The sequence below is a fragment of the Bos indicus x Bos taurus genome, chromosome 15, assembly GCF_003369695.1.
Source record: "Bos indicus x Bos taurus breed Angus x Brahman F1 hybrid chromosome 15, Bos_hybrid_MaternalHap_v2.0, whole genome shotgun sequence".
NCBI classification, from domain to species: Eukaryota; Metazoa; Chordata; class Mammalia; order Artiodactyla; family Bovidae; genus Bos; species Bos indicus x Bos taurus.
In genome coordinates this window covers 78,562,964-78,584,601 of record NC_040090.1, presented here as the reverse complement: position 1 = coordinate 78,584,601, position 21,638 = coordinate 78,562,964, and the positions used below count along the sequence as shown (strand labels likewise).

At 39.9% G+C, this 21,638-nt stretch overlaps 1 protein-coding gene across 1 annotated transcript; it reads left to right on the top strand.

The window, feature by feature from the left end:
• Positions 1 to 10,744: 10,744 nt before the first annotated feature.
• MMP12 (matrix metallopeptidase 12) lies at positions 10,745 to 21,158 on the top strand. The gene is made up of 10 exons (XM_027562133.1): positions 10,745 to 10,892; positions 11,342 to 11,589; positions 12,161 to 12,309; positions 12,619 to 12,744; positions 16,411 to 16,572; positions 17,083 to 17,206; positions 18,021 to 18,154; positions 18,522 to 18,681; positions 19,367 to 19,470; positions 20,348 to 21,158. The coding sequence occupies exons 1-10, from the start codon at positions 10,788 to 10,790 to the stop codon at positions 20,449 to 20,451; spliced, it is 1,416 nt and encodes a 471-aa protein (XP_027417934.1). The 5' UTR covers positions 10,745 to 10,787; the 3' UTR covers positions 20,452 to 21,158.
• The last annotated feature ends 480 nt before the right edge of the window (positions 21,159 to 21,638 follow it).

Here is a 21,638-nt window from a genome sequence, read left to right as displayed (position 1 = left end):
TAGGCTGTGTTTACATTTCTGATTTTGTAGAGCTCTGCAAGGTAAAGACGGTTGCTTGTATTCAACATTAGCTTCTAGCTTCCACCTCACACTGTGGGCTCAAGCAACACTGATAGTTTCCTTAGCGTGTTCAATTAATACTGCCCAAGAGGAAGATTACACACCCTGCTTTACAATATCAGGCCGGGGAAAGTTCCCCGGTGAGACACAGTATCCATCCCCACCATACAATCAGGCAAAAGAGATGTAAGCACTTTCTATAATGCCATTCAAATTCACCAATTTGCCTACAGTCACCATCAATTCAATCAACTCTTTTATGTTTAACCATAGCCTCTACTAGGGCCCTATCAGCAAATCCCAGTCTTGCAGTTCTGAGTAGAAGTGCTCCCAGCTAGACACAATATCCATTCCCACAAGACAATCAGGCAACACTGACTTTACCTCTTCATAAAATCTGCTCACGCATTTCTGCCTTTATAATTCTAACAACCTTGCACTTTTACTTTTTCTTAATTGTAGTTTAAGTCAGTTCCACCAATGGATTTTGTACAATGTAAGTTGTACCATAACTTACAAGGTTCCCACATCAAGGAGTTCTTAAAACCTCTCCACCATCTAAGTCACCAGGGAAGCACCTACGTAAAAAGCCTTTGGCCCCAGTGAAAAGGTCAAGTCAAGGGACCCAGGCCGTTTTGTCAATCTTTCAGTTCAGTTCAGTTCAGTTCAGGCTCTCAGTCACGTCTGACTCTTTGTGACCCCATGGACTGCAGCATGCCAGGCCTCCCTGTCCATCACCAGCTCCTGAAGCTTGCTCAAACTCATGTCCATCAACTCAGTGATGCCATCCAACCATCTTATCCTCTGTTGTCCCCTTCTCCTTCTGCCTTCAATCTTGCCCAGCATCAGGACTCTTTTCCAATGAGTCAGTTCTTCCCATCAGGTGGCCAAAGTATTGGAGTTTCAGCTTCAACGTCTGTCCTTCCAATGAATATTCAGGACTAATTTCCTTTAGGATGGACTGGTTGGATCTCCTTGCAGTCCAAGGGACTCTCAAGGGTCTTCTCCAACATCACAGTTCAAAAGCATCAATTCTTCAGCGCTCAGCCTTCTTTATGGTCCAGCTCTGACATCCATACATGACTACTGGAAAAACCATAGTTTTGACTGGACAGACCTTTGTTGGCAAAGTAATGTCTCTACTTTTGAATATGCTATCTAGGTTGGTCATATCTTTTCTTCCAAGGAGCAAGCGTCTTTTAATTTCATGGCTGCAGTCATCATCTGCAGTGATTTTGGAACCCAAGAAAATAAAGTCTCTTACTGTTTCCACTGTTTCTCTGTCTATTTGCCATGAAGTGATGGGATCTGATGCCAAGATCTTATTTTTTGAATGTTGAGTTTTAAGCCAGCTTTTTCACTCTCCCCTTTCACTTTCATCAAAGAGTCTCTTCAGTTTCTCTTTACTTTCTTCCATAAGGGTGGTGTCATCTGCATATCTGAGACTATTGATATTTCTCCTGGCAATCTTGATTCCAGCTTGTGCTTCATCTAGTCTGGCATTTTGCATGATGTACTCTGCATATAAGTTAAATAAGCAGGGTGACAATATACAGCCTTGATGTACTCCTTTCCCAATTTGGAATTCGTCTGCTCCATGTCGGTTCTAACTGTTGCCTCTTGACCTGCATACAGATTTCTCAGGAGGCAGGTCAGGTGGTCTGGTATTCCCATCTCTTGAAGAATTTTCCACAGTTTGTTGTGATCCACATAGTCAAAGGCTTTGGCATAGTCAATAAAGCAGAAGCAGATATTTTTCTGGAACTCTCTTGCTTTTTCAATGATCCAACGGATGTTGGCAATTTGATCTCTGGTTCTGCCTTTTCTAAATCCAGCTTGAACATCTGGAAGTTAACGGTTGACATACTGTTGAAGCCTGGCTTGGAGAATTGTAATTGTAATAATTTCATTGTAATTTTTGACTTTCAGCTTCTAAAATTTCTCCAAACTGGGGTAGAAAAAAGTGAACTTGTTTGGGGCCCTTTAATATTTCAGGGACAAATAAGGGATCATTTTGACCTACCTAACCTTGGGGAGTGCTATATTAAAACCTTTATTTTAAACCCATCAATGTCCATTATATTCATCCCATTTCTTAATAAGCATCTAAAGACTGCCACTCTGCTGGGAAGTGCCCCATGACCTTTTCCTTTCTGATTCTTCTTTTTGTGCCACCTCTTTCAGTATTTGCTTTATTTACCTTATTTCTTAATAACCTTTAAAACTTTCCACTTCGTTGGGAAGAGTCCCTTGATTTCCCATCTGCTTTGTCTCATTATCTTCTTAATTAACTTAATGCTTTCATTAATACCTGTAAGGCCCATGAATGGAAGCTAAGAACAAAAATTCAATTATACTTTTAAGGAATTTCTCAAGATTAGCCATTATATTTTTTTGTATCCACCTTTTTAATTTGATCTTTCCATAGGTACTAATAAGATATAGTTGTTTATGATGAGAACTGCTTAAAAATTTACCAATTTAGAAGTTTTTCCAATTCAGAGAATCTATCATCTGGTTATCAAAGAGCAGGATCTTAATATCAATTTAAACCAATAAGGCTTTTTATGGCTTTATCTGAGGCAGGAGATTGGTGGGCTCCAATTTATGCACATACAGTCAGCCTCCAGTTTACACTTCAAGATAGAAATAAAACAGGAACAGGGTAAACAGTGGACAGACTTTATCTCCTGTGGACACTTGAAGATAATAGTCATGGCAGGGACAAGAAGGGGCTAAACTCTGAGCGAAGGATCAAGAGGTCACACATATGCTTTCCTTGGGGCAAGGGAGACACTGCAGACGCACAGAAAGGCTCCTCTGGGATCAAAAGGCAGTGGCTGCTAGACCATGTCCTGCCATCACTTCCCACCAGACACCCTTGTGCTGAAATCTATCTCGACTGAGGGAAGCATGAGCTCCTAGGGAAGGTCCTGAGACAAATTATCCATGGGGGCAAAGCAGGATGATCGGCCAGAGGGAAGATAAAGACCTGGGAGACTGCCCCCTTATAAGTGATGTAAACTTCCCAAAGGTGCAGCTGTCACTGAGTTTGCCTGTGTGTCTTTCTGCATTTACTCTGCTTTTCTAATAAATGCTTTACTTTCCTCTACATTTTTCTTTTCAAGACAGACAAGGATTGGGGGTTTAGACTCTAGCTGCTGGCTCCCTGCAGTCTAGTGGTTAGGATTTCTGGTTTTCACCCGGGTGACCAGGGTTTGATTCCCAGTCAGGGAACTAACATCTCACTTTTAGCTGCTGCTCACTGCAAGCTATCACTCACTACTGCATGAGTCCAAAATCATAATCACAAACCTAAGAGGCATCCCATAAGATCCAGAAAGCTTATTCCCCAAAATACTTTAGGAAAGCAAAGACCTTCGCTGCATAGGCAGTAGGGATACCATAGTGCCAGCACTAGTTAAGCAACAAGGCTGAGAAGACAAAGACCCCTTGTGGACTGGGACCCATGTGACAAACTCCCCTGACAGCTGGCATGGTCGAACAAAGAATACTCAGGTGCCAGTCGCACATCCAGATGATTACCTGTATTCTTGGCCAATTGCCCGTTCTCGGTTCCATAAGCTTGCCCGGTGACTCAGTGATAAATAATCTGCCTACAGTGCAGGAGTTGCAGGAGACATCGGTCAGAAAGATCCCCCGGAGGAGGGCATAGCAACCCAATCCAGTATTCCTGCCTGGAGAATTCCATGGACAGAGAAGCCTTACAGGCTACAGTCCACGGGGTCAAGTCCACGGGTCACAAAGAGTCGGACATGACTGAGCATGCACACACACCTATAGACTGATTGTCTAGTAATACCACCTCTTTGTGTTCTTTGCAGTCTCAAGGAGAATCCACAATGATAGCTAAAACATAAAATTTAAACACTTTGTGAACAAACCTTTTAGAAAATTATACATAAAAAAATAACAGCAATAGCTGACAAACCTTTTAGAAAATTATACATAAAAAAATAACAGCAATAGCAGCAATATAGCACACCCTCTATGTAGAAAGGACCATGTTAGGTAGCCTGTATGTACCTTGCATTAATCTTAGTGCAGCTGTATCAAATGTAACACATATCCTTGGAGAGCTGCTGTGAAGTGCAGCCCAGTTCTTCAAGGCACCTAGAACCTATAGATTCTCCCATCACTCCCAGTTTAGGAAAAACGCCTTCTCAAAGCATAGCCACTTTAATTATTTAGGCTCTAGGAAATATGTCAGAATGTGAATAATTACTCAAGATTATGAATGTGAGGCAAGAAACAGTTGGCTAGTGACTTGAGTGGTGCTTTAAAGGAAGCAGAGAAATAAAAGGGAAAAACAATTTAGTGATTTAAAAATTCTGTTGCCTCACTCTTGAAAAGAGCTGTGCATATCCTCTCTGATTTGTTCTCATCTTTCTAGCCATTGGTCTGTTTTCTCTGTGAGTTGATCTAGCCCACAAATGCATTTGGTCAATCGTTTGTGAGAATGTCACTGCTTTTCACTGACACCAAGTTCAGCAGGCTTACCTTTATAATCTAACGAGTTCTGTGTTCTACAGAGTGTCTCTGAAATCCAGATCTCTTGGCTTTATGGATATCTCCCAGGAGATGGTACTTCTTGTCAACCATCTGGTGAGATGTCAAGTCATACCAGGCAGAACTGGTGTCATGGGTCATTCGTTGACCCAGCTAAGTAGAATATACACTACCAAAAGACATATATTCTCAGTGGGGTAATATCAATCCCAAGTGGGTAGAAATCGGTCACTGGGGACAAAAACATCTTGTTTTTTAATGTATAAAATATAGATATGCATATGGTACATAAACAGATATATATAATATCTCTGGTATTGAAATTTCATGGATGCAGTCTAATATGGTTCTTTTTTGGATGGCAATAATGAAAGAAATGTTGAGAAACACTGCTCTAGATGTCACCAAAGAAAGAACCAGGCACAGTGCTGAGCAGTTTCATGCAGCATCTGACTTAAACCTCTAATTGGTCACTTACAGATAAGGACACTGAACAACCTTGCCCAAAGCCACACAGTTCATAGATAATACAATAACATAGCTGAAGTCTGAGGCCAAGCCTGTTTCCAAAGCTTTGTTCTTTCCATTAAACCCAACTTCAAAGTCAAAACAGTGCAGAGCTATCTGTGCTGTTATTATCTCTAAAAGCAGAGACGTTACTTTGCTGACAAAGGTTCGTGTAGTCAAGGCTATGGTTTTTCCAGTGGTCATGTATGGATGTGAAAATTGGGCTGTAAAGAAAGCTGAGCACCGAAGAATTGATACTTTTGAACTGTGGTGTTGGAGAAGACTCTTGAGAGTCCCTTGGACTGCAAAATCCATCCTAAAGGAAATGAGTCCTGAGTGTTCATTGGAAGGACTGATGCTGAAGCTGAAACTCCAATACTTTGGCCACCTGATGTGAAGAGCTGACTCATTGGAAATGACTCTGATGCTGGGAAAGATTGAAGGCAGGCGGAGAAGGGGACGACAGAGGATGAGATGGTTGGATGGCATCACCGACTCGATGGACATGAGTTTGGGTGGACTCCTGGAGTTGGTGATGGACAAGGGGGTTCATGTGCTGAGGTTCATGGAGTTGCAGAGTCAGACAGGACTGAGCATCTGAACTGAACTGAACTGAACTGAGGTGATTTTATGTTGGAAAGACAGAAAATAAACTATGTACCATACATACATACGTGTCCATCATCATGTATCTACCTCGGGATGAACACATAGGACCTCTGCTTCCTGCTGCACTTTTGTCTTAGATTATAGCTATTTGCTGAGGGAAGGAAAGGGACAGGGAAAGAAACCACTGTCCTCTTTACCTGCCCTATTTCCTGCCTCCACTTCTCTGAGTGCATCCAGGGCAATCGACGTCCCTCCCTACACGTACCATGTTTTTCACCAGTGTTCTGTCCTTTCCCCCTGGGGAGGAATGCCGTGGGCTCAGGGAACCCACTGACACAGTTTGGGGCTGAGAACTAGTTTGAGAGGCAGTGGGTTTTCTAACCAGTTACTCTGACACTCTCTGCCTTATGGACAGTCAAGTAGCAGTTCCATGTGAGGTTGAATTTCAGTTGATTCTGGAAATTGAGAGAAGACTCTGTGAGCCATCTCCACCATTAACATGAGCTCTTCACCGCCTTGTTTTTGCTTCCTTGCTGGATGTAGATGCACTTGTAATTGAACACTATCATTTAGATTCACTTTTCTCTTATATGGAAAAAGTTAGCTGATCTAACCCAATCATGGCACGAAGAACAAACAGAGACAGTGGTAAAAGAAGAAGGCAAGGAATGAGCATTTATGGAGGTCTTTTCATGGAAAAGTCGGTGTTTAACAGATTATGTCATTTATTCTTTATAAAACATCAATACTATTCCCATTTTACATATAAAGAAAATGAAGCAAGGAAAAGTGAACTTGTCTAAGTCCACACAACTGAGTAGGGTAACTCTAAACATTATGCTTTTGAGAGATGTTCTGGGCCAATTCCTGGGAGCCTTGGCAGCAAAGGCAGCGTAGCAACAGGACAATGCCAGGCCCAGGCAGGAAAGTGTGCAGAAAGGAGTCTCCAGAGAGCAAAGCAGAGATTTCACTGCCCTGGGATCCAGGTTCACCTGCAACATGCCCGGGACTGTCTGCGGGCTTCTGGCCCCTCCGATGGCAAAGGGGACAACCTGACTTTAACTGAAAAAACTGAGGGCATATAGGGGACTTCCCTGGTGGTCCAGTGGCCAAAACTCTGTGTTCCCAATTCAGGAGGCCCAGATTTGATCTCTGGTCAGGGAACTAGGTCCTACATGTCCCAGTGAAGATCAAAGGTCCTGAGTGCTGCAACTAAGCCACGGCACAGCCAAATATATATATTTAAATTGAGGTATTATTACAGGCTACAGCCCATGGGTCGCAAAGAGTCGGACACGACTGAGCGACTTCACTTCACTTTGTATCATTGTTACAGTGTTGGCAGTAGCAAATTATCCATAAGGAGATTTCTTGTGTATTTGGGGAGATTTCTTGTATATTTTGGGAGCATTTCTCTGTCTTGGTCCCTTGCTGATGACCATGCTTTGATTTGCCTGTGTATCCTCTGTATCCTCAGGGATGACAACTAGCTGTTGGTGATTGAATCAGGAATGTACCTTGAAATGTCCTGGTGTATGTCAAGAAGGAAACAATGTAATAAAGTTCTGGATACTTTTGGAAGCTTTGTGCAGCTCTTAGTGCAAGTCATCCCTTGTGAGGACCTCTGACCTTGGCTACTTTCTGCGTTTTCATGGATGTGTGCTTTTTCACATGAAGCATTGCCAGTGACTCCGTGATTGTCTCTTCACTCAGTGTGCCCTCTGGCAGCCATGTCTCTGTTGGTTCTCTCAGCTTTCAGCCTGTGCCTTGATCGTAATCCTATGTGTGCATGTGTTGTGTCCAACCCTCTGTACCCCATCGTCTGTTTATCTGTGGAATTTTCCAGCAAGAATACTGGAGTGGGTTGCCATTTCCTCCTCCAGGGGATCTTCCAGACCCAGGGATCAAATTTGAGTCTCTTGCATCTCCTGCATTGGCAGACAGATTCTTTACCACTGTGCCACCTGGGAAGCTCAATCTTACTGTAGCTCCTTCTAAATACCACAGAAGGTTAGTCAGGGTATGTAGTTGATCTCCCTTTCATTACCAGTCTCTTTTAAATGTCTTACATAAGAGCACAGTAAAACAAGGAAGGAGTCAAATTACTGAGTCTTCTGTATCTGGCATTAAGCTAAAAAACTTCCCCTATAATTTGAAGTAATTCTTACAACAACTCTTGAGATAGATAGTATTATTGTTCCAATTTCACAAATGAAGAAGTTAAATCTTAAAGAGACGGAAGTGGTTGCACAAGGTCATAAAATGATGGAGCCAAGATTCTAAAGCAGATCAACTTGACCCCAGACTCTCAGTTAACGACACTGGCAGCAATGTTCTCTGGTTGCCCAAGGGGTCCAGATTACCCATCTGTGACATTTGATGAGCAAAGATCCAGAGACAGTTAAAATTGGGGTGTGAGTTTCTGTTTTTAGCAACCTTTTAGTGAGAACATTCTTTCAGTTCCTTTGTATCTTGGGTAATTTTAACCATGCATCTTACATCCTACATTTCTTGACTTCTCAAAAGTCTTCCAAGAACTGGATTTCTTCTTGCTGTGGATGAGACCAGTTTGTGCTTTCAGAGAAAAGTTTAGGAGCATATCCTCTTATGTAATGATTGCTCCCATGAAGGAAACTTACTACTCATATCTTTAGACACTGTTCTCCAGCTCGATTCCCTCACACATGTTTGTTGAGCACCTACTAACTTCCAGGTTGGTTTGGGCACCAGGAGGTCAATCATGGACACACTGTCCATGCCCACGCTGGGCAATGGTCTGCTGGTGGAGAAATAAATGCTCCCATATTCTAATAAATCCCATTTTTCTTGATTTATAGCCTAATGGTCAGGCTCCTCTTATAATTCTCTAGTTAAATTCAATATCAGAAAAGATTACCTTACAATTCTTCTGTGTTATCTTCCTCTTCATGAATCCTAGAGCCACGTCTGGCTGCAGACTTACAATGAATGATGTCCTTTGAGGCCAAGGTGAAAAGAATGAATATTAATGAGTGCCTGTAATATGCGTTGTATTTATTAAACATCATCTCATTTAATCATCACAAAAGCATAAGGAAGCACAAGTTATCATCTTCATTTTCAAATGAAATGCCTGAGGGAATTCCCTGGTGGCCCAGTGGTTAGAAATCTTCCCTTATACTGCCGGGTGCTGGGTTTGATCCCTAATTGGGGAATTAGGATCCCCCAAGCCACATGGCATGACAAAAAAAAAAAAAAAAAAACCAAGAAGTCCCAGAGGTTAAATCACAGAGCTTGAGAAAGGCAGAGTTTGAAAGTAGATACCAGGTACAGTGTAGAGGACCCCCTTTGCTTCCCATTTAAGAAGGAAACCATTCACCTGGGGCCATAGCCTCAGGGAGATCCTAGGGAGCAGCCAGCGTTTCCCTAGGCCTTGAAGGTGGGTCAGAGCAGTGACTGAATCACAGCACAGAGTTTTGTGCTGTCAACTTAAAAAGTAGTCACAACCTAAAAATTGAGAGTTACGTTTCATTTGGCGGGAATTTTTAGGTAGGTGTTCAAGCCTGGGAGACAGCATCTCAAGTGATCCTGAGAGAACTGGTCCACGGAGGTGAGGGAAGGAGCCAGATTACACAAAAGGTTTGCAACAAAGGGCAGGTAGTCTGAGCATCAGAAGATCATTGCTAATGAAAGAAAATCAGATATACCAAGCTAAGGAACTTAGTGCTTGTCTGTGTGTGGAGAGATGCAAGAGTCTGAATTCACTAAAATCATTCCTATTGTAGGCCTCTCAGCTATCTGGGTCAGGATTCTGTGTTTTTCACATCCTGCGCCCCTTGGGGCTCACTGTGGGGAGTGGCTGCAGTCTGCAGGGTCCTGTGTTTTTCATATCCTGTGCCCCTTGGGGCTCACTGTAGGGAGTGGCTGCAGTCTGCAGGGTCCTATGTTCTCACATCCTGCGCCCCTTGGGGCTCACTGTAGGGAGTGGCTGCAGTCTGATGGCTGCTAGATCACAAATATTCTTCCTCTTCCTGAGTGACCTTAGAGCTCACCAGCTCACAAAGGAGGGCTGCAATCCCTGATGACTGTGACACCCTTGTCTACTGATAAGGCAGGAAATATTCCATTTCTCAGTGCACTCTCCACTCCCCCAGACTCTTCATATAGAGTCAGGAGGCAACCCTATCGCTTGCACGTCTACCTTTGGAATTTATTCCTTGAGTCATAAATGCTTTCAGTCTTCAAACATTCGCTATTGACTGAGAGGCAGATTCTGTGTTAATGGGACAATTAAGTCATGGAAGGAGGAGGCTGAGTTGATGGGGAGATAGAGAGATCCCAGAGGCAAACTTTTGCTACCTTCCAAAGTTGAAGTGTTGATCTTCATGCTACCAATGTGAAGGATGTGAGGAAATTTGCCCCTGGAATCTCTCTCCTCAGTTACAGAGCTGAAATTAGAAGCCTAAAGATCTCAAGTTATAGAAGTAAGATCTGCGTCTGTACGACACAGAGAACAAACATCAAAACATCATGATGCTATAAACTTTCCCTTTCTAAACATGGAATCTCTACACCAGGTCTCTAGGGAGTTAGATTCAGCTTACAGAGTATTCTATTCTAGCAAAATAATTTTATTTATCTAACTTCTTAAATTTAGTTTTTTTTTAAAAAGATTATTTCACCTCTAAGGAATATGAGGAAAGTATTATAGTGAAAGTTGAGAACTCCTTAAAAATGCATTTTTAAATTGTTTTAATATTATAGATGTTTATTATTTCTCATACAATGCCTTATTTTATAAGGGGGATGGAAGTTGGAGCTTATTTATTTTGAAGAAATGTACTCTGAATTGTCTGAGTGAGGGATCTCTGATGTCAATTGATCCATGGATGGGTTAGATATTAATCGACCCATTGTTGGTCCTAGAATAAGGTCATATTTATTTTTGAGATAAATCAAAGGATGATATCAACTGTGAGTCACACAAAGAATTTCGTATTCGCAGAGCCTGACCTAAGGGCTATATAAAGAGACTCATTTAAGGAACTTGCATTGGGAAGGAACAGGGTACATTGGGCTAAGCTGTTCAGAAGAAGTGTAGAATGAAGTTTCTTCTGTTGATACTAGTTCTGCAGGTCGCTGCTTCTGGAGCTGCCCCACTGACTGACTATCCAAGCCCTGAAGAAAATGACGTGGCATTCGCTCAAGTAAGAACTGGCACTATAGAATTTATCTAGCCTGATTTTTGTCTTTAAGATTTATTTCACTGACCTGTTTTATCCTGAAAGTACTAGTTGAAAACTGTTTTAGGGAGCTATTGGATTTTAGCACTGTTTTGTTGTCTTATTTTTATTTATTTATTGCTGAAGAGGAATGTAAGAAAAAAGTGTCTGGGAGGAAAAAATTTTCCTCTAATTTTCTAGATTCTTCTGGCTGGTCTAAAAATTAAATTGATATGAGACAGATTAACAAGAGAAAATCAAACAAAAGTTTCATAACATCCATATACGTGAGAGATTCAGAAAAACTGAGTAACTCTCCAAAATGGCTAAACCCTTGCCTTAAAAAGGTATCAGTGTGCAGCCAAGTTATAAACACAGAGCCCCAACAGAAACCTTTCTATATAATGATGTATCAATATATGTATTTTTTCCAGAGATATTTGGCAAACTTTTATGGCCTTGAGATGGAAACAACTCCAATGACAAAAATGAAAGTCAATAGGAACGTCATGGAGGATAAAATTCAGGAAATGCAGCAATTCTTTGGGCTAAAAGTGACTGGGCAATTGGACACATCTACTCTGGACATGATGCACAGACCTCGATGTGGAGTGCCGGATGTTAAAAATTTCCGAGTATTTCCAGGGCGGCCAGCCTGGAAGAAACGTCTTATCACCTACAGGTAACATCATAGCCAAGTATTTTTCTACTTTCCCCTAGGTCTGTGTTCTAGAAACTTGAGCCAATTAGACACAGCTCTAAATCTGGAAGTAGATAGGAAGCATCCCTCAATTATTAACACTATCCCTGTGTTAAAATAGTGTCTCTAGAAGGGAAAACCGTTCCTTCAATGGAATTGTTGGGCTTGCAAGTCCAGAACAGAGTAGGAAAGCCATACGTAAAAGAAGAATGAAGCTGAATCTAAAAAGAAGCAAGAGAAAGCTTTATAGACTATTTAGATGGATAAATGAAGAAGTCTGGGAGCAGGGGTAAAAGGCATAAGCCTCTACAAATGTAAATCCTTCATAATGGTGACCTGTAAATAAGTGAGTAGAAATCAAGTTAGATTCTGTTTAAGAAGTAAGGTTCCCAAGGATAAATATTTCTGTAGATGAAGCAGGTTTTTCCCATCTGGACTACTGATTTATGGAATGATTCATTCTTGAATGATGCTAGCAGAAATGAAGTATTGTAATAAAACAAAGTTGACACATGGTTTCCATGTATTTTCCTCTTTTGTTCTGCTGGTAAAGAATCAACAATTACACCCCTGACTTGAAGCCTGAAGATGTTGACGATGCCTTCCAGAAAGCTTTTCAAGTATGGAGTGATGTGACTCCCCTGAAATTCAGAAAGGTTCATGACAACGAGGCTGATATCATGATACGATTTGCATTTCGAGGTAGAGAACTTGGACTTATGTCATCTGTCTCCTTTGGCATGCCCAGGTGGCATAGTAGTACAGAATATTCTTGCCAGTGCAGGAGATGCAAGAAATGCGAGTACAATCCCTGGGTCAGGAAGATCCCTTGGAGTAGGAAATGGCAACCCTCTCTAGTATTCTTGCCTGGAAAATTCCATAGACAGAGGAACCTGGCAGGCTACAGTCCATGGGGCCACAAAGAGTTAGACATGACTGAGCATACACTCACACACACACACATAACATGTGTAGATAGACTAATTGGCTTTTTCTTTTTTAAAAAATAAGAACATGGAGACGCCTATTCTTTCGATGGCCCGTGGGGAATCCTGGCCCATGCTTTTGCACCTGGAGCTGGTCTTGGAGGAGATGCACATTTTGATGAGGCTGAAACCTGGACTAAAGGACACAAAGGTAGGCTCCCCAAGCCCTCAAAGAATTAGAAAATCCTAACAAATTCTAAGTTATATCCTGTTTTTGAAAGGCCACATTCTGAGAAAGGATTATAAGGACAGGAAAACTTTTTCTGATTACAATTTTGACACTGAATAAAATTGTAGCACTGTTTCCACTCCACCCTCTATAAATGGAGTATATTGGACTAGATTATTTTAAAGTTCATTTCCAAGAATCTATGAAGATAAACTAGTTTTTTAGTATACACTCAGGAACCTTAAGAACCATAGTATGGAAAGAAAAAAGCCATTATTTAGGGGATCAGTTTTTGGCAGTACAATCCATAAACTCAAACAAATACAGATACTAACGCTGTATATGCCAACAATCCTAGAACAGTGTGATCATTTGCATGATTCATTATATACCAACAATTTCCTAAATTCAGAGTGGCATAAAAAGATGAAGTTTTAGAGGATTTAGAGATCTCTATAAAGAAATACAAGGTTATGTGGTCAGGTAGTCTCTTGTGGTTTGGGGATAAAAATTTCAAAATGCCCCATTGATCATTTAATACCTTGTGTGTACTTACAGAGGGGATAAAACTCATCATCCATCCCAGACAGTTGGGGGATGAGGGTAACGAACATCCCCTGTTATTTGGAGAAGTCACTATCCACTGGAAAATCCAAGGTGTCACATGGGAAGCTTTCTTAATATTCCTATTGGAGATTCTAGACTCTATGACTGACTATATATGGAAAGGAAGTAAAGAGAAATTCATCACGAGTATGCTCTACTCAGCACCATCATCTCCACCCCCAGCTGACCTTGCTTGCATTGATGGCAATATTTTTATAGACCAGAAAGGCTATTTGTTTTAGTTTGACACATGGCCTAAGGCTTATGAAACCTTTGATTAAGAAGATAACTTTTTTTTGTTGTCAAAAGACAAATGATTAGGTCCTGGCTGAGCCTCAAATCCTCAGTAGATATGTTAAATTTGTGCAAATTTTATCCAAAGGCATTTTGGGTTTGTAATCTTTTCATCTGACAGGAGAAAGGTGCTGATTAGCCTGGAGAATTTTTAAAATTCTAAAGAAACTTAGGAAAGTCATTTAATACAGACCTTTACAGATAGAGAAAAGAAAAGGTTAGAGGCTACCTTGTGAAAAAGCTGGGACCAGACCATTTATTTCCTAGGTCCTATCTTAGCACAATGGATACTTTCTATTTGTCCATGTTGCCTTATTTTAATTTGCTTAATTCTAAGCTTTCAAAAGACTGAATTATTTATGAAAATCCTAATTTAAAATCCTTATTCTTGACTAACTGTGATACAGTAAATTCTTTTTCTTTTTGACACAGTAAATTAAATGAACAATTCCCATAGTCTTTACTGAGTTTCTATTAGGGTGTTAGGTGATAGAGGTGCTTAGATTCAGAAATGAAAAGGGCACAGTCTTGCCACTGAGAAATACACAATCTAAAAGGAAACAGAACACAAACAAAAATCCATTATTTTGAGGTGAGAACCAGTAGTGATCTTTTGTACCAAGTAGTACAGGAATTGAGAATAAGATAAATTCAGGTTTAGGCTAAATTGTAAAAGGTTTTGTTTACTCTTCCCAGTCTTACGCAGAGTGGAGAGAATGAGTCTTTGCGTCTTCTTTCTCGTTGTTTGGTAGAAGTGAAAGCATCTCTGAATTTGTTACTGGACCCGTGTGTTACAGGCAGTGCTTGGAGGATCCGTATTCTTAAAAATCCCTCAGAGAGGTGTGAACTCTTTGCTCATCTTGGGTTCTAGAGATTATTTCAAGATCAGGCTCTGTAGCTAAATGGTGTGTGACCCTGGGAAGTCAGTTCTGAGCTTCCTTTTTCCATAGAGAAAGAAAGAAAAAAATGAAGGCATTAGACTATAATGAAGATTTTTTATTTATTTTTTATTTTATTTTATTTTATTTTTTTTTTTTCTAACCCTGGGATTCTTCATTTCTTCCTTTTCTAGTTGCTTTAGGTGTAGAGTTAGGTTATTTATTTGACTTTTTTCTTGTTTCTTGAGGTGTGCCTGTATTGCTATGAACTTTCCCCTTAGGACTGCTTTTACCGTGTCCCACAGGTTTTGGGTTGTTGTATTTTCATTTTCATTCGTTTCTATGCAAATTTTGATTTCTTTTTTGATTTCTTCTGTGATTTGTTGGTTATTCAGCAGCGTGTTGTTCAGCCTCCATATGTTGGAATTTTTAATAGTTTTTCTCCTGTAATTGAGATCTAATCTTACTGCATTGTGGTCAGAAAAGATGCTTGGAATGATTTCTATTTTTTGAATTTACCAAGGCTAGCTTTATGGCCCAGGATGTGACTTTTTAAAAAATCAGGAATTTTCAAATCTTCTGAGAATTAGGAAATCTGAGAGAAAGGGCACACCCTTGTCTCTTACCTACAAAGATACAGCCTCTGGGACATACAGAAAAAAAAAAAATAATAACAGTTATAGCTATAATGTGGTAGTGTAAATATGTCTAAAGTGTAAATATAGTCTCTTTGATTTCATTGGGAATCATGTTTAGGAAAAGGGTTATCCAAGAAATTTTTAGAGCCAAGAAATTTGGATGTGAATCTTGGCTCAGGCACTTAATTTGTCATTTAATCTTGCTGATACTATATCCTCATCTGAAAATAGAGAACAAAATGACTTCCTTTTGGTTGTGTAAGTATTAGACATAATGTGGTGTTTTTCTCAGTGACTCACAATACCGTACCTTAATATGGATTTAAGATTTGAGCTTTGTAAAGGAAGGTTACCAAAGACTTTTCTATATCCACTGAAGCCTGATTAAGAGAAAAGCAGAACAAGGTCATGTGAGTTGAGAATTATTTAGGAGCAATGAGCACAGCTGTGAGTTATTCCAGAAGTTTTGACAATGGAACATATTTCATTTGAGAGTGCAGCGGTCCTTAACCAGAGGCATACACTACCACATGTAAAGCAGACAGCTAGTGGGAACCTGCTGTACAGAAGAGCTGTACCAAGCTCAGCTTGGTGCTCTGTGGTGACCGAGACGGCTGGGATGAGGGGATGGGAAGGAGCTCCCAGAGGGAGGGGACATATGTATGCATATAGCTGATTCACTTCATTGTACTGCGGAAACTAACACAATATTTTAAAGCGGCTATTTTCCTGGTGGCTCAGATGGAAAAGAGTCTGCCTGCAGTGCGGGAGACCTGGGTTCGATCCCTGGATGGGGAAGATCCCCTGGAGGAGGAAATGGCAACCCTCTCCAGTACTCTGACCTGGAGAATCACATGGATGGAGGAGCCTGGCGGGCTACAGTCCATGGGGTCGCAAAGAGTCGGACATGACCGAGCAACTTCACTTTCACTTTATATCCCAATAAAAAGAAAAGAAAAAGAATATGTGGAAACATTTTTTTGGTTGTCAAAACTAGAGGGGAGTGTGCTACTTGAATTCAACGGTAAAACTAGAGACTTATAAAGATCCATAATGCACAGGACAACCCTGACAGCAAAGAGGAGTCTGTCCTATGTCGACAGTGCCAAGGCTGAAAAAGCTTGCTCATGAAGGAGGAAAGTGAGATATTTCTAAAAGTTTCCCTTTTCACAGTGTCAGATGTTGTGTCATTGTTCTGTAGGTGCCAATAGATTTCCCTGGTTCTCTCTTAGGCCCAAACTTGTTCCTAGTTGCTGTTCATGAGATTGGCCATTCCTTGGGTCTTGGCCATTCCAGCGATACACGTGCCATAATGTTTCCCAGCTACAGAGATGTTGACTACAGGAGATTTCGCCTCTCTACTGATGACATACGTGGCATTCAGTCTCTCTATGGTGAGTTGAATTTCTTCACCATTTTGCCAAATAAAGATACTCATGAATAATCTCATACTATCAGCATTTGGATAAACATTAAGATTTATCTTCTCTTTGAACCCCATGAAAATTCTGTAAGGTATAGGCAACACAGATATTATCTTCATTTATGGATGAGTACAAGGGGACCTAGCGTGTTAATGCCTGAGCCAGAGGCAAAACCTGAGTCTTCTGGTCTGAAATCTGTTCTTCCCATCCAGCATACCATTGTCTTTTGAAGAAGGTATATGGACAAATAATCTAACCAGAACAGGAGAACAGAGTGATCAGATTTTTATTCTCTACAATGTTGCAACCACATGGAAGGGGAAAAATATTTGTTGTATTCCTATGAATGTTATAGAAAACATAAATTGCTTTTTAAGTATTTTTCATCAAGAACATTGAATGTTTTAAAGAGTGTTTCTTCATCTTAAAAACTAAAAGGCATTTTTTTTTCTTCTAATGCTTCTTGAAATGTACTTTCAGGACGTCCAGATAAACACCAAGTTCCATCAAATCCTGACAATACAAACCCAGCTGCTTGTGACCCCAATATGAGTTTTGATGCTGTTACTACTGTGGGAGATAAAATTTTTTTCTTTAAAGACTGGTAAGATCATTTTCACATCTAACAAGTATTAAAGGCTGATCCCTAAGATTTTTTTGTGTGTGAGAGAGAATGGTGAAACGTGATTTACAAACGAAGTAGATAAAATCTGTGAGTTGGAACTTGGACTTGATTCTGAAGGCAATGGAGAGATCTTGAGGATCTTGAAGCAGGAGAGCAGTGTGATTATATTTGTTTTAACTAGAAAACTGAGCTGTAAAAATGGATCTGTGGCAAGAATCTGGGTTGGGGACAGATAAAACAGGTAGCAAGGATGTCAGACTATTTTAATCATACTGATAGATTTTAATTAAGATGGTCAAATCTGGACTTAAAGCTGTGACAGAGTACCAGACTCGATTCTTGATTATAAAAAAGAGAATTCCAGGATGATGTATGGTTTTTGTCTTAGAACATATATTGAACCAGATATTGGATGGGTGGGGCAGTGAAGAAAATTAGTATTTGATAGACAGAACAAATATTCCCCATTATTGAGTTTATGGAACTGAGATACTTGAGGTTGAGTTGACTTCCTTTAGGTTACAGAACTGGCGCCTGGGCTGTGAGCTCAGACTAGAACCTGGATACCTTGGTTCCAAGCTCCACGTATTTCCATATGCCAGTCTGCCTGTTAAGATCATTGCTAGTATTGGAGGTGATTAAAATCCTCTGCGTGTGGTTCTCCTACACAAATGCCCATAGAATAGAATGTGAAGCTGCTGGAAAGAAACATGAAGTTCTTTCACAGGTCCTTCCCTCTTTATGGTTCTTTGGTCTACAGAGATCTTTTAATGTGTTAAATGTTTCTTGTCAGGTTCTTCTGGTGGAAGCTTGCTGAGAGTCCAAAAACCAGCGTTAGTTTAATTTCTTCTTTAGGTCCAAACCTACCGTCTTACATTCAAGCTGCTTATGAAATTGCAGACAGAAGTCATGTTTTTCTTTTTAAAGGTAATTCCAATGTTTAGTTTTGCTATTGAGTCTACTTCTAAGGAAGAGAACAAATTAAGGAAATAGTAGTACATTTAAAGAACTTTTAAAAAGGCACTCCAGATTTTTATTAATGGAGGCTCTGAAATATAGCCCCAAATAGGGTAAATATACTTAGGTAATATGTAAAGCTTATTGCAAAATTTTATGAAATATAAGATAATACTTTGGAAAAAAAATACAGAGCTATAGAAGGTAAACCATGTTTAAGAACAGGAGTAATATATTTTGAATCTATGAAATAAGAATGATGTTTCTTGTGCTGAGTCAGTATTTCTATTACTCTTTCCGTATGATTACAATCTACCCATTCTCTTTGTCTTTACAGATGACAAGTACTGGTTAATGAACAATTTGAAACCGCAGTTAAACTATCCCAAGAGCATACATTCTTTGGGCTTCCCCTCCTCAGTGAAAAAAATTGATGCAGCTGTTTTTAACCCACTTTTCTATAAGACCTACTTCTTTGTAGGTAACAAGTTTTGGAGGTGAGCTTTAACGGTTGATGATTTGACCCCTAAGATTTGTGAAACACTCAGGGAATGGGATTTTTCAGAAGACAGCCTTTAATCTAAATTTTAAACAGCCCTTGATTTTCCTACAAGAGGGATCAAGATAATATAGCACTGGAACAGTTGTTTTCAACCTAATTCTTTTCTCTGCACTGTTGGTTTATGATAGGAGATGACAATACATGTTTTAAAAGGAGCACTTTAAATAAAATGTCATGTTACTAATCACAGTGGAAATGAATTGAAAAAGAGAGGTGTCGATGTATGAGACCTAGTATTTGCAGTCAGTTTGCAGGGCGTATGCATTTTCAGATTCCTTTCTGGAAATGTTGGACCCCAAGGAGACAGAACGAGGGAACCATGCTGTGAGTGACAGCAGGTTGTTCCAGGTCTTCACTAGCTGGAAGTTAGAGAGTCAGGCTCTAGTATGGGCAGAAGCATTCTGGCAGAGCGGGGAGAGTGCTTGACTGGAAGTCAAGAAGCCTAGGGTTTGAGTCCTAATCTGTGAATGGTTTAGGTCCTTGGTTTTCCTATGGGTACAGTTTAAACTCTTTCAGAAGAGAATAAGGCAGGTTTTGTGATTCATAACCATCAAATATTAAGCTTAATGTCATGAAATCCATATTTTGATGTAGTTTCTGCTGGTTATTTCTTTTCTCAGGTATGACGAGAGGAGACAATTCCTGGACCCTGGTTATCCCAAGTTGATTACTACATACTTCCCAGGAATTGGCCCCAAAATTGATGCAGTGTTCTATTACAACAGTAAGTGGATTGGGAAACCATGAAAAGAATGGAAAACTCTTATTAAAATACTGGATTATAGAGTCTTCAAGATCAGAGAAAAGGGCTCCAAATTGGAAGAGAAAGTTCTGCAGTTCTCCAAAGGCCACAGAGAGAAAATCTGCAATTTTTTTGGCTCAGAATAGGTGGGCCAGAAGAAAGAGTGAGGTGGCATCAATAATAGATTTATACTAGGGTGGTCTATCAGACAGGGAGCAGATAATTCTTACCACTTTCATATGTCTGAGTCTCTGGGATTTCCATCACGTCAAGCTTCACAGTATACTTAAGCAAGCGGATAGCAGTCAAGGCAAGCAGGAATCTTTTACACATTTTTATGTCCTGAGTTCTTTAACTTCCTTTCAGTCCCTTCCACCCTTCATGGGTTCCCATGGACTGAGTCTCAGGGTGGGATGAAAGAAGTTTGAATTTATTTGAATTTGTGTTTATGAATGTCTTCCAGCAAGGTCAGGCTAAGCAAGATATCTTTGGGTCAAGATATTTTGGGTTGTATTCCTATCCCCATGTTTTATTTACTTTCCCCATCAACACTTCTATGCACCCCACCTGAGTTCACTCTCCTCTCTTCCATTCTGAATTCTCCACCTGGAGTGTGAATTTTCAAAAACATTTACATTTTTAAGAGTCAGTCTTAAAGACCAAACAAACTTCTCATTAATGATAATAAAGATATTTATGGTGAAAAGACTAGTAATAGGTAGATATCTGAGGGCAGGATATCTAATCAAGAAATCCAACTTCATAATCTTGAATTTGATCTTGTTTAATCTAGGTTATCTTTTTTTTTTTAAGAATGCAATCAGAGAATTAAAATATTTCTTTTTTTTTTCATTTTTAGGACACTACTATTTCTTCCAAGGCTCTATATTACTTAAATATAATGTCCTAGCCCAACGTGTCATTGAAAGTCTAAAAAGCAGTACTGTGCTAGGTTGTAAGTAATGATATAATTACTGGTGTTTGTCAGTTCACTTCAGTTTAAAAAGTATTTATTATATACTTGCTATGTGCCCAGTACCATGTATGGAGATATGTTATCATGAGGTAAAATCTATGAACCACAGATAAATGACTATATAGGCAAGTGATTATATAATATATATAAGATTATTTGATTTTGAAAATGCTCATTGTCAGTTTTTATTGAACTCTGAACAGATACCTTCAAAGGCCAAAAGAATATCTTGGTTCCTAATATCCTTCAACTGACCAATTTTAATTATTTCTTTGGCTTAATTAAGTCAAGAAATGATTAGTCTCTGTAACCACTGTATGTTTCAGCAAGGGTATTTTAATTATTTGGGGGTAAAGGCAGAAGGAGAAGAGGGCAACAGAGGATGAGATAGTTGGATGGCATCAGCGACTCAATAGACATGTATTGGGCAAACTCTGGGAGATGGTGAACGACAGGGAGGCCTGGTGTGCTGCAGTCCATGGTGTCGCAAAGAGTTGGATACAACTTGGTGACTGAACAGCAACAACAAAAGTAGACTATACTTAGAACTTTTTAAATGACAATTAACGAAAGTAATATATAAATAAATCATATAATTATGGTGATAATATAATTTTATTCTATTGTTTGTGTTGACTTTTCTGTTATCTTTTATAATATATGTATTGCTCAAATAAAAAGTTGAAAGAAAGTACTTGGTTTTTAAGAATTTTTTTCTTTAAAAACAGAATATGTGTTTTGAAAATAATTTTGGACCTACTATTAAATAATAGTTGGACTTCCCTAGTGGCTCAGACAGTAAAGCATCTGCCTACAATGTGGGAGACCTGGGTTTGATCCCTGGATTGGGAAGATCCCCTAGAGAAGGAAATGGCAACCCACTCCAGTACTCTTCCCTGGAGAATCCCATGGATGGAGGTGGGCTACAGTCCACAGGGTGGCAAAGAGTTGGACACGACTGAGCTATTTCACTTTCACTTTCTTTCTTTTCACTTTCACTATTGAATAAAATGTCTGTTACTGCATAAAGGGGTGAAAGAGAGATAAGGCAACCAGAAACAGGAAAACGTCATATTTGTTTTGGTCACTTGCCTAAAGCCACCTGAGTCTTTGGTCTCAAATCTAGACAGCATTCTCCAGACCACAAACAACCCCAAGGACCGTCTGCAGTGCA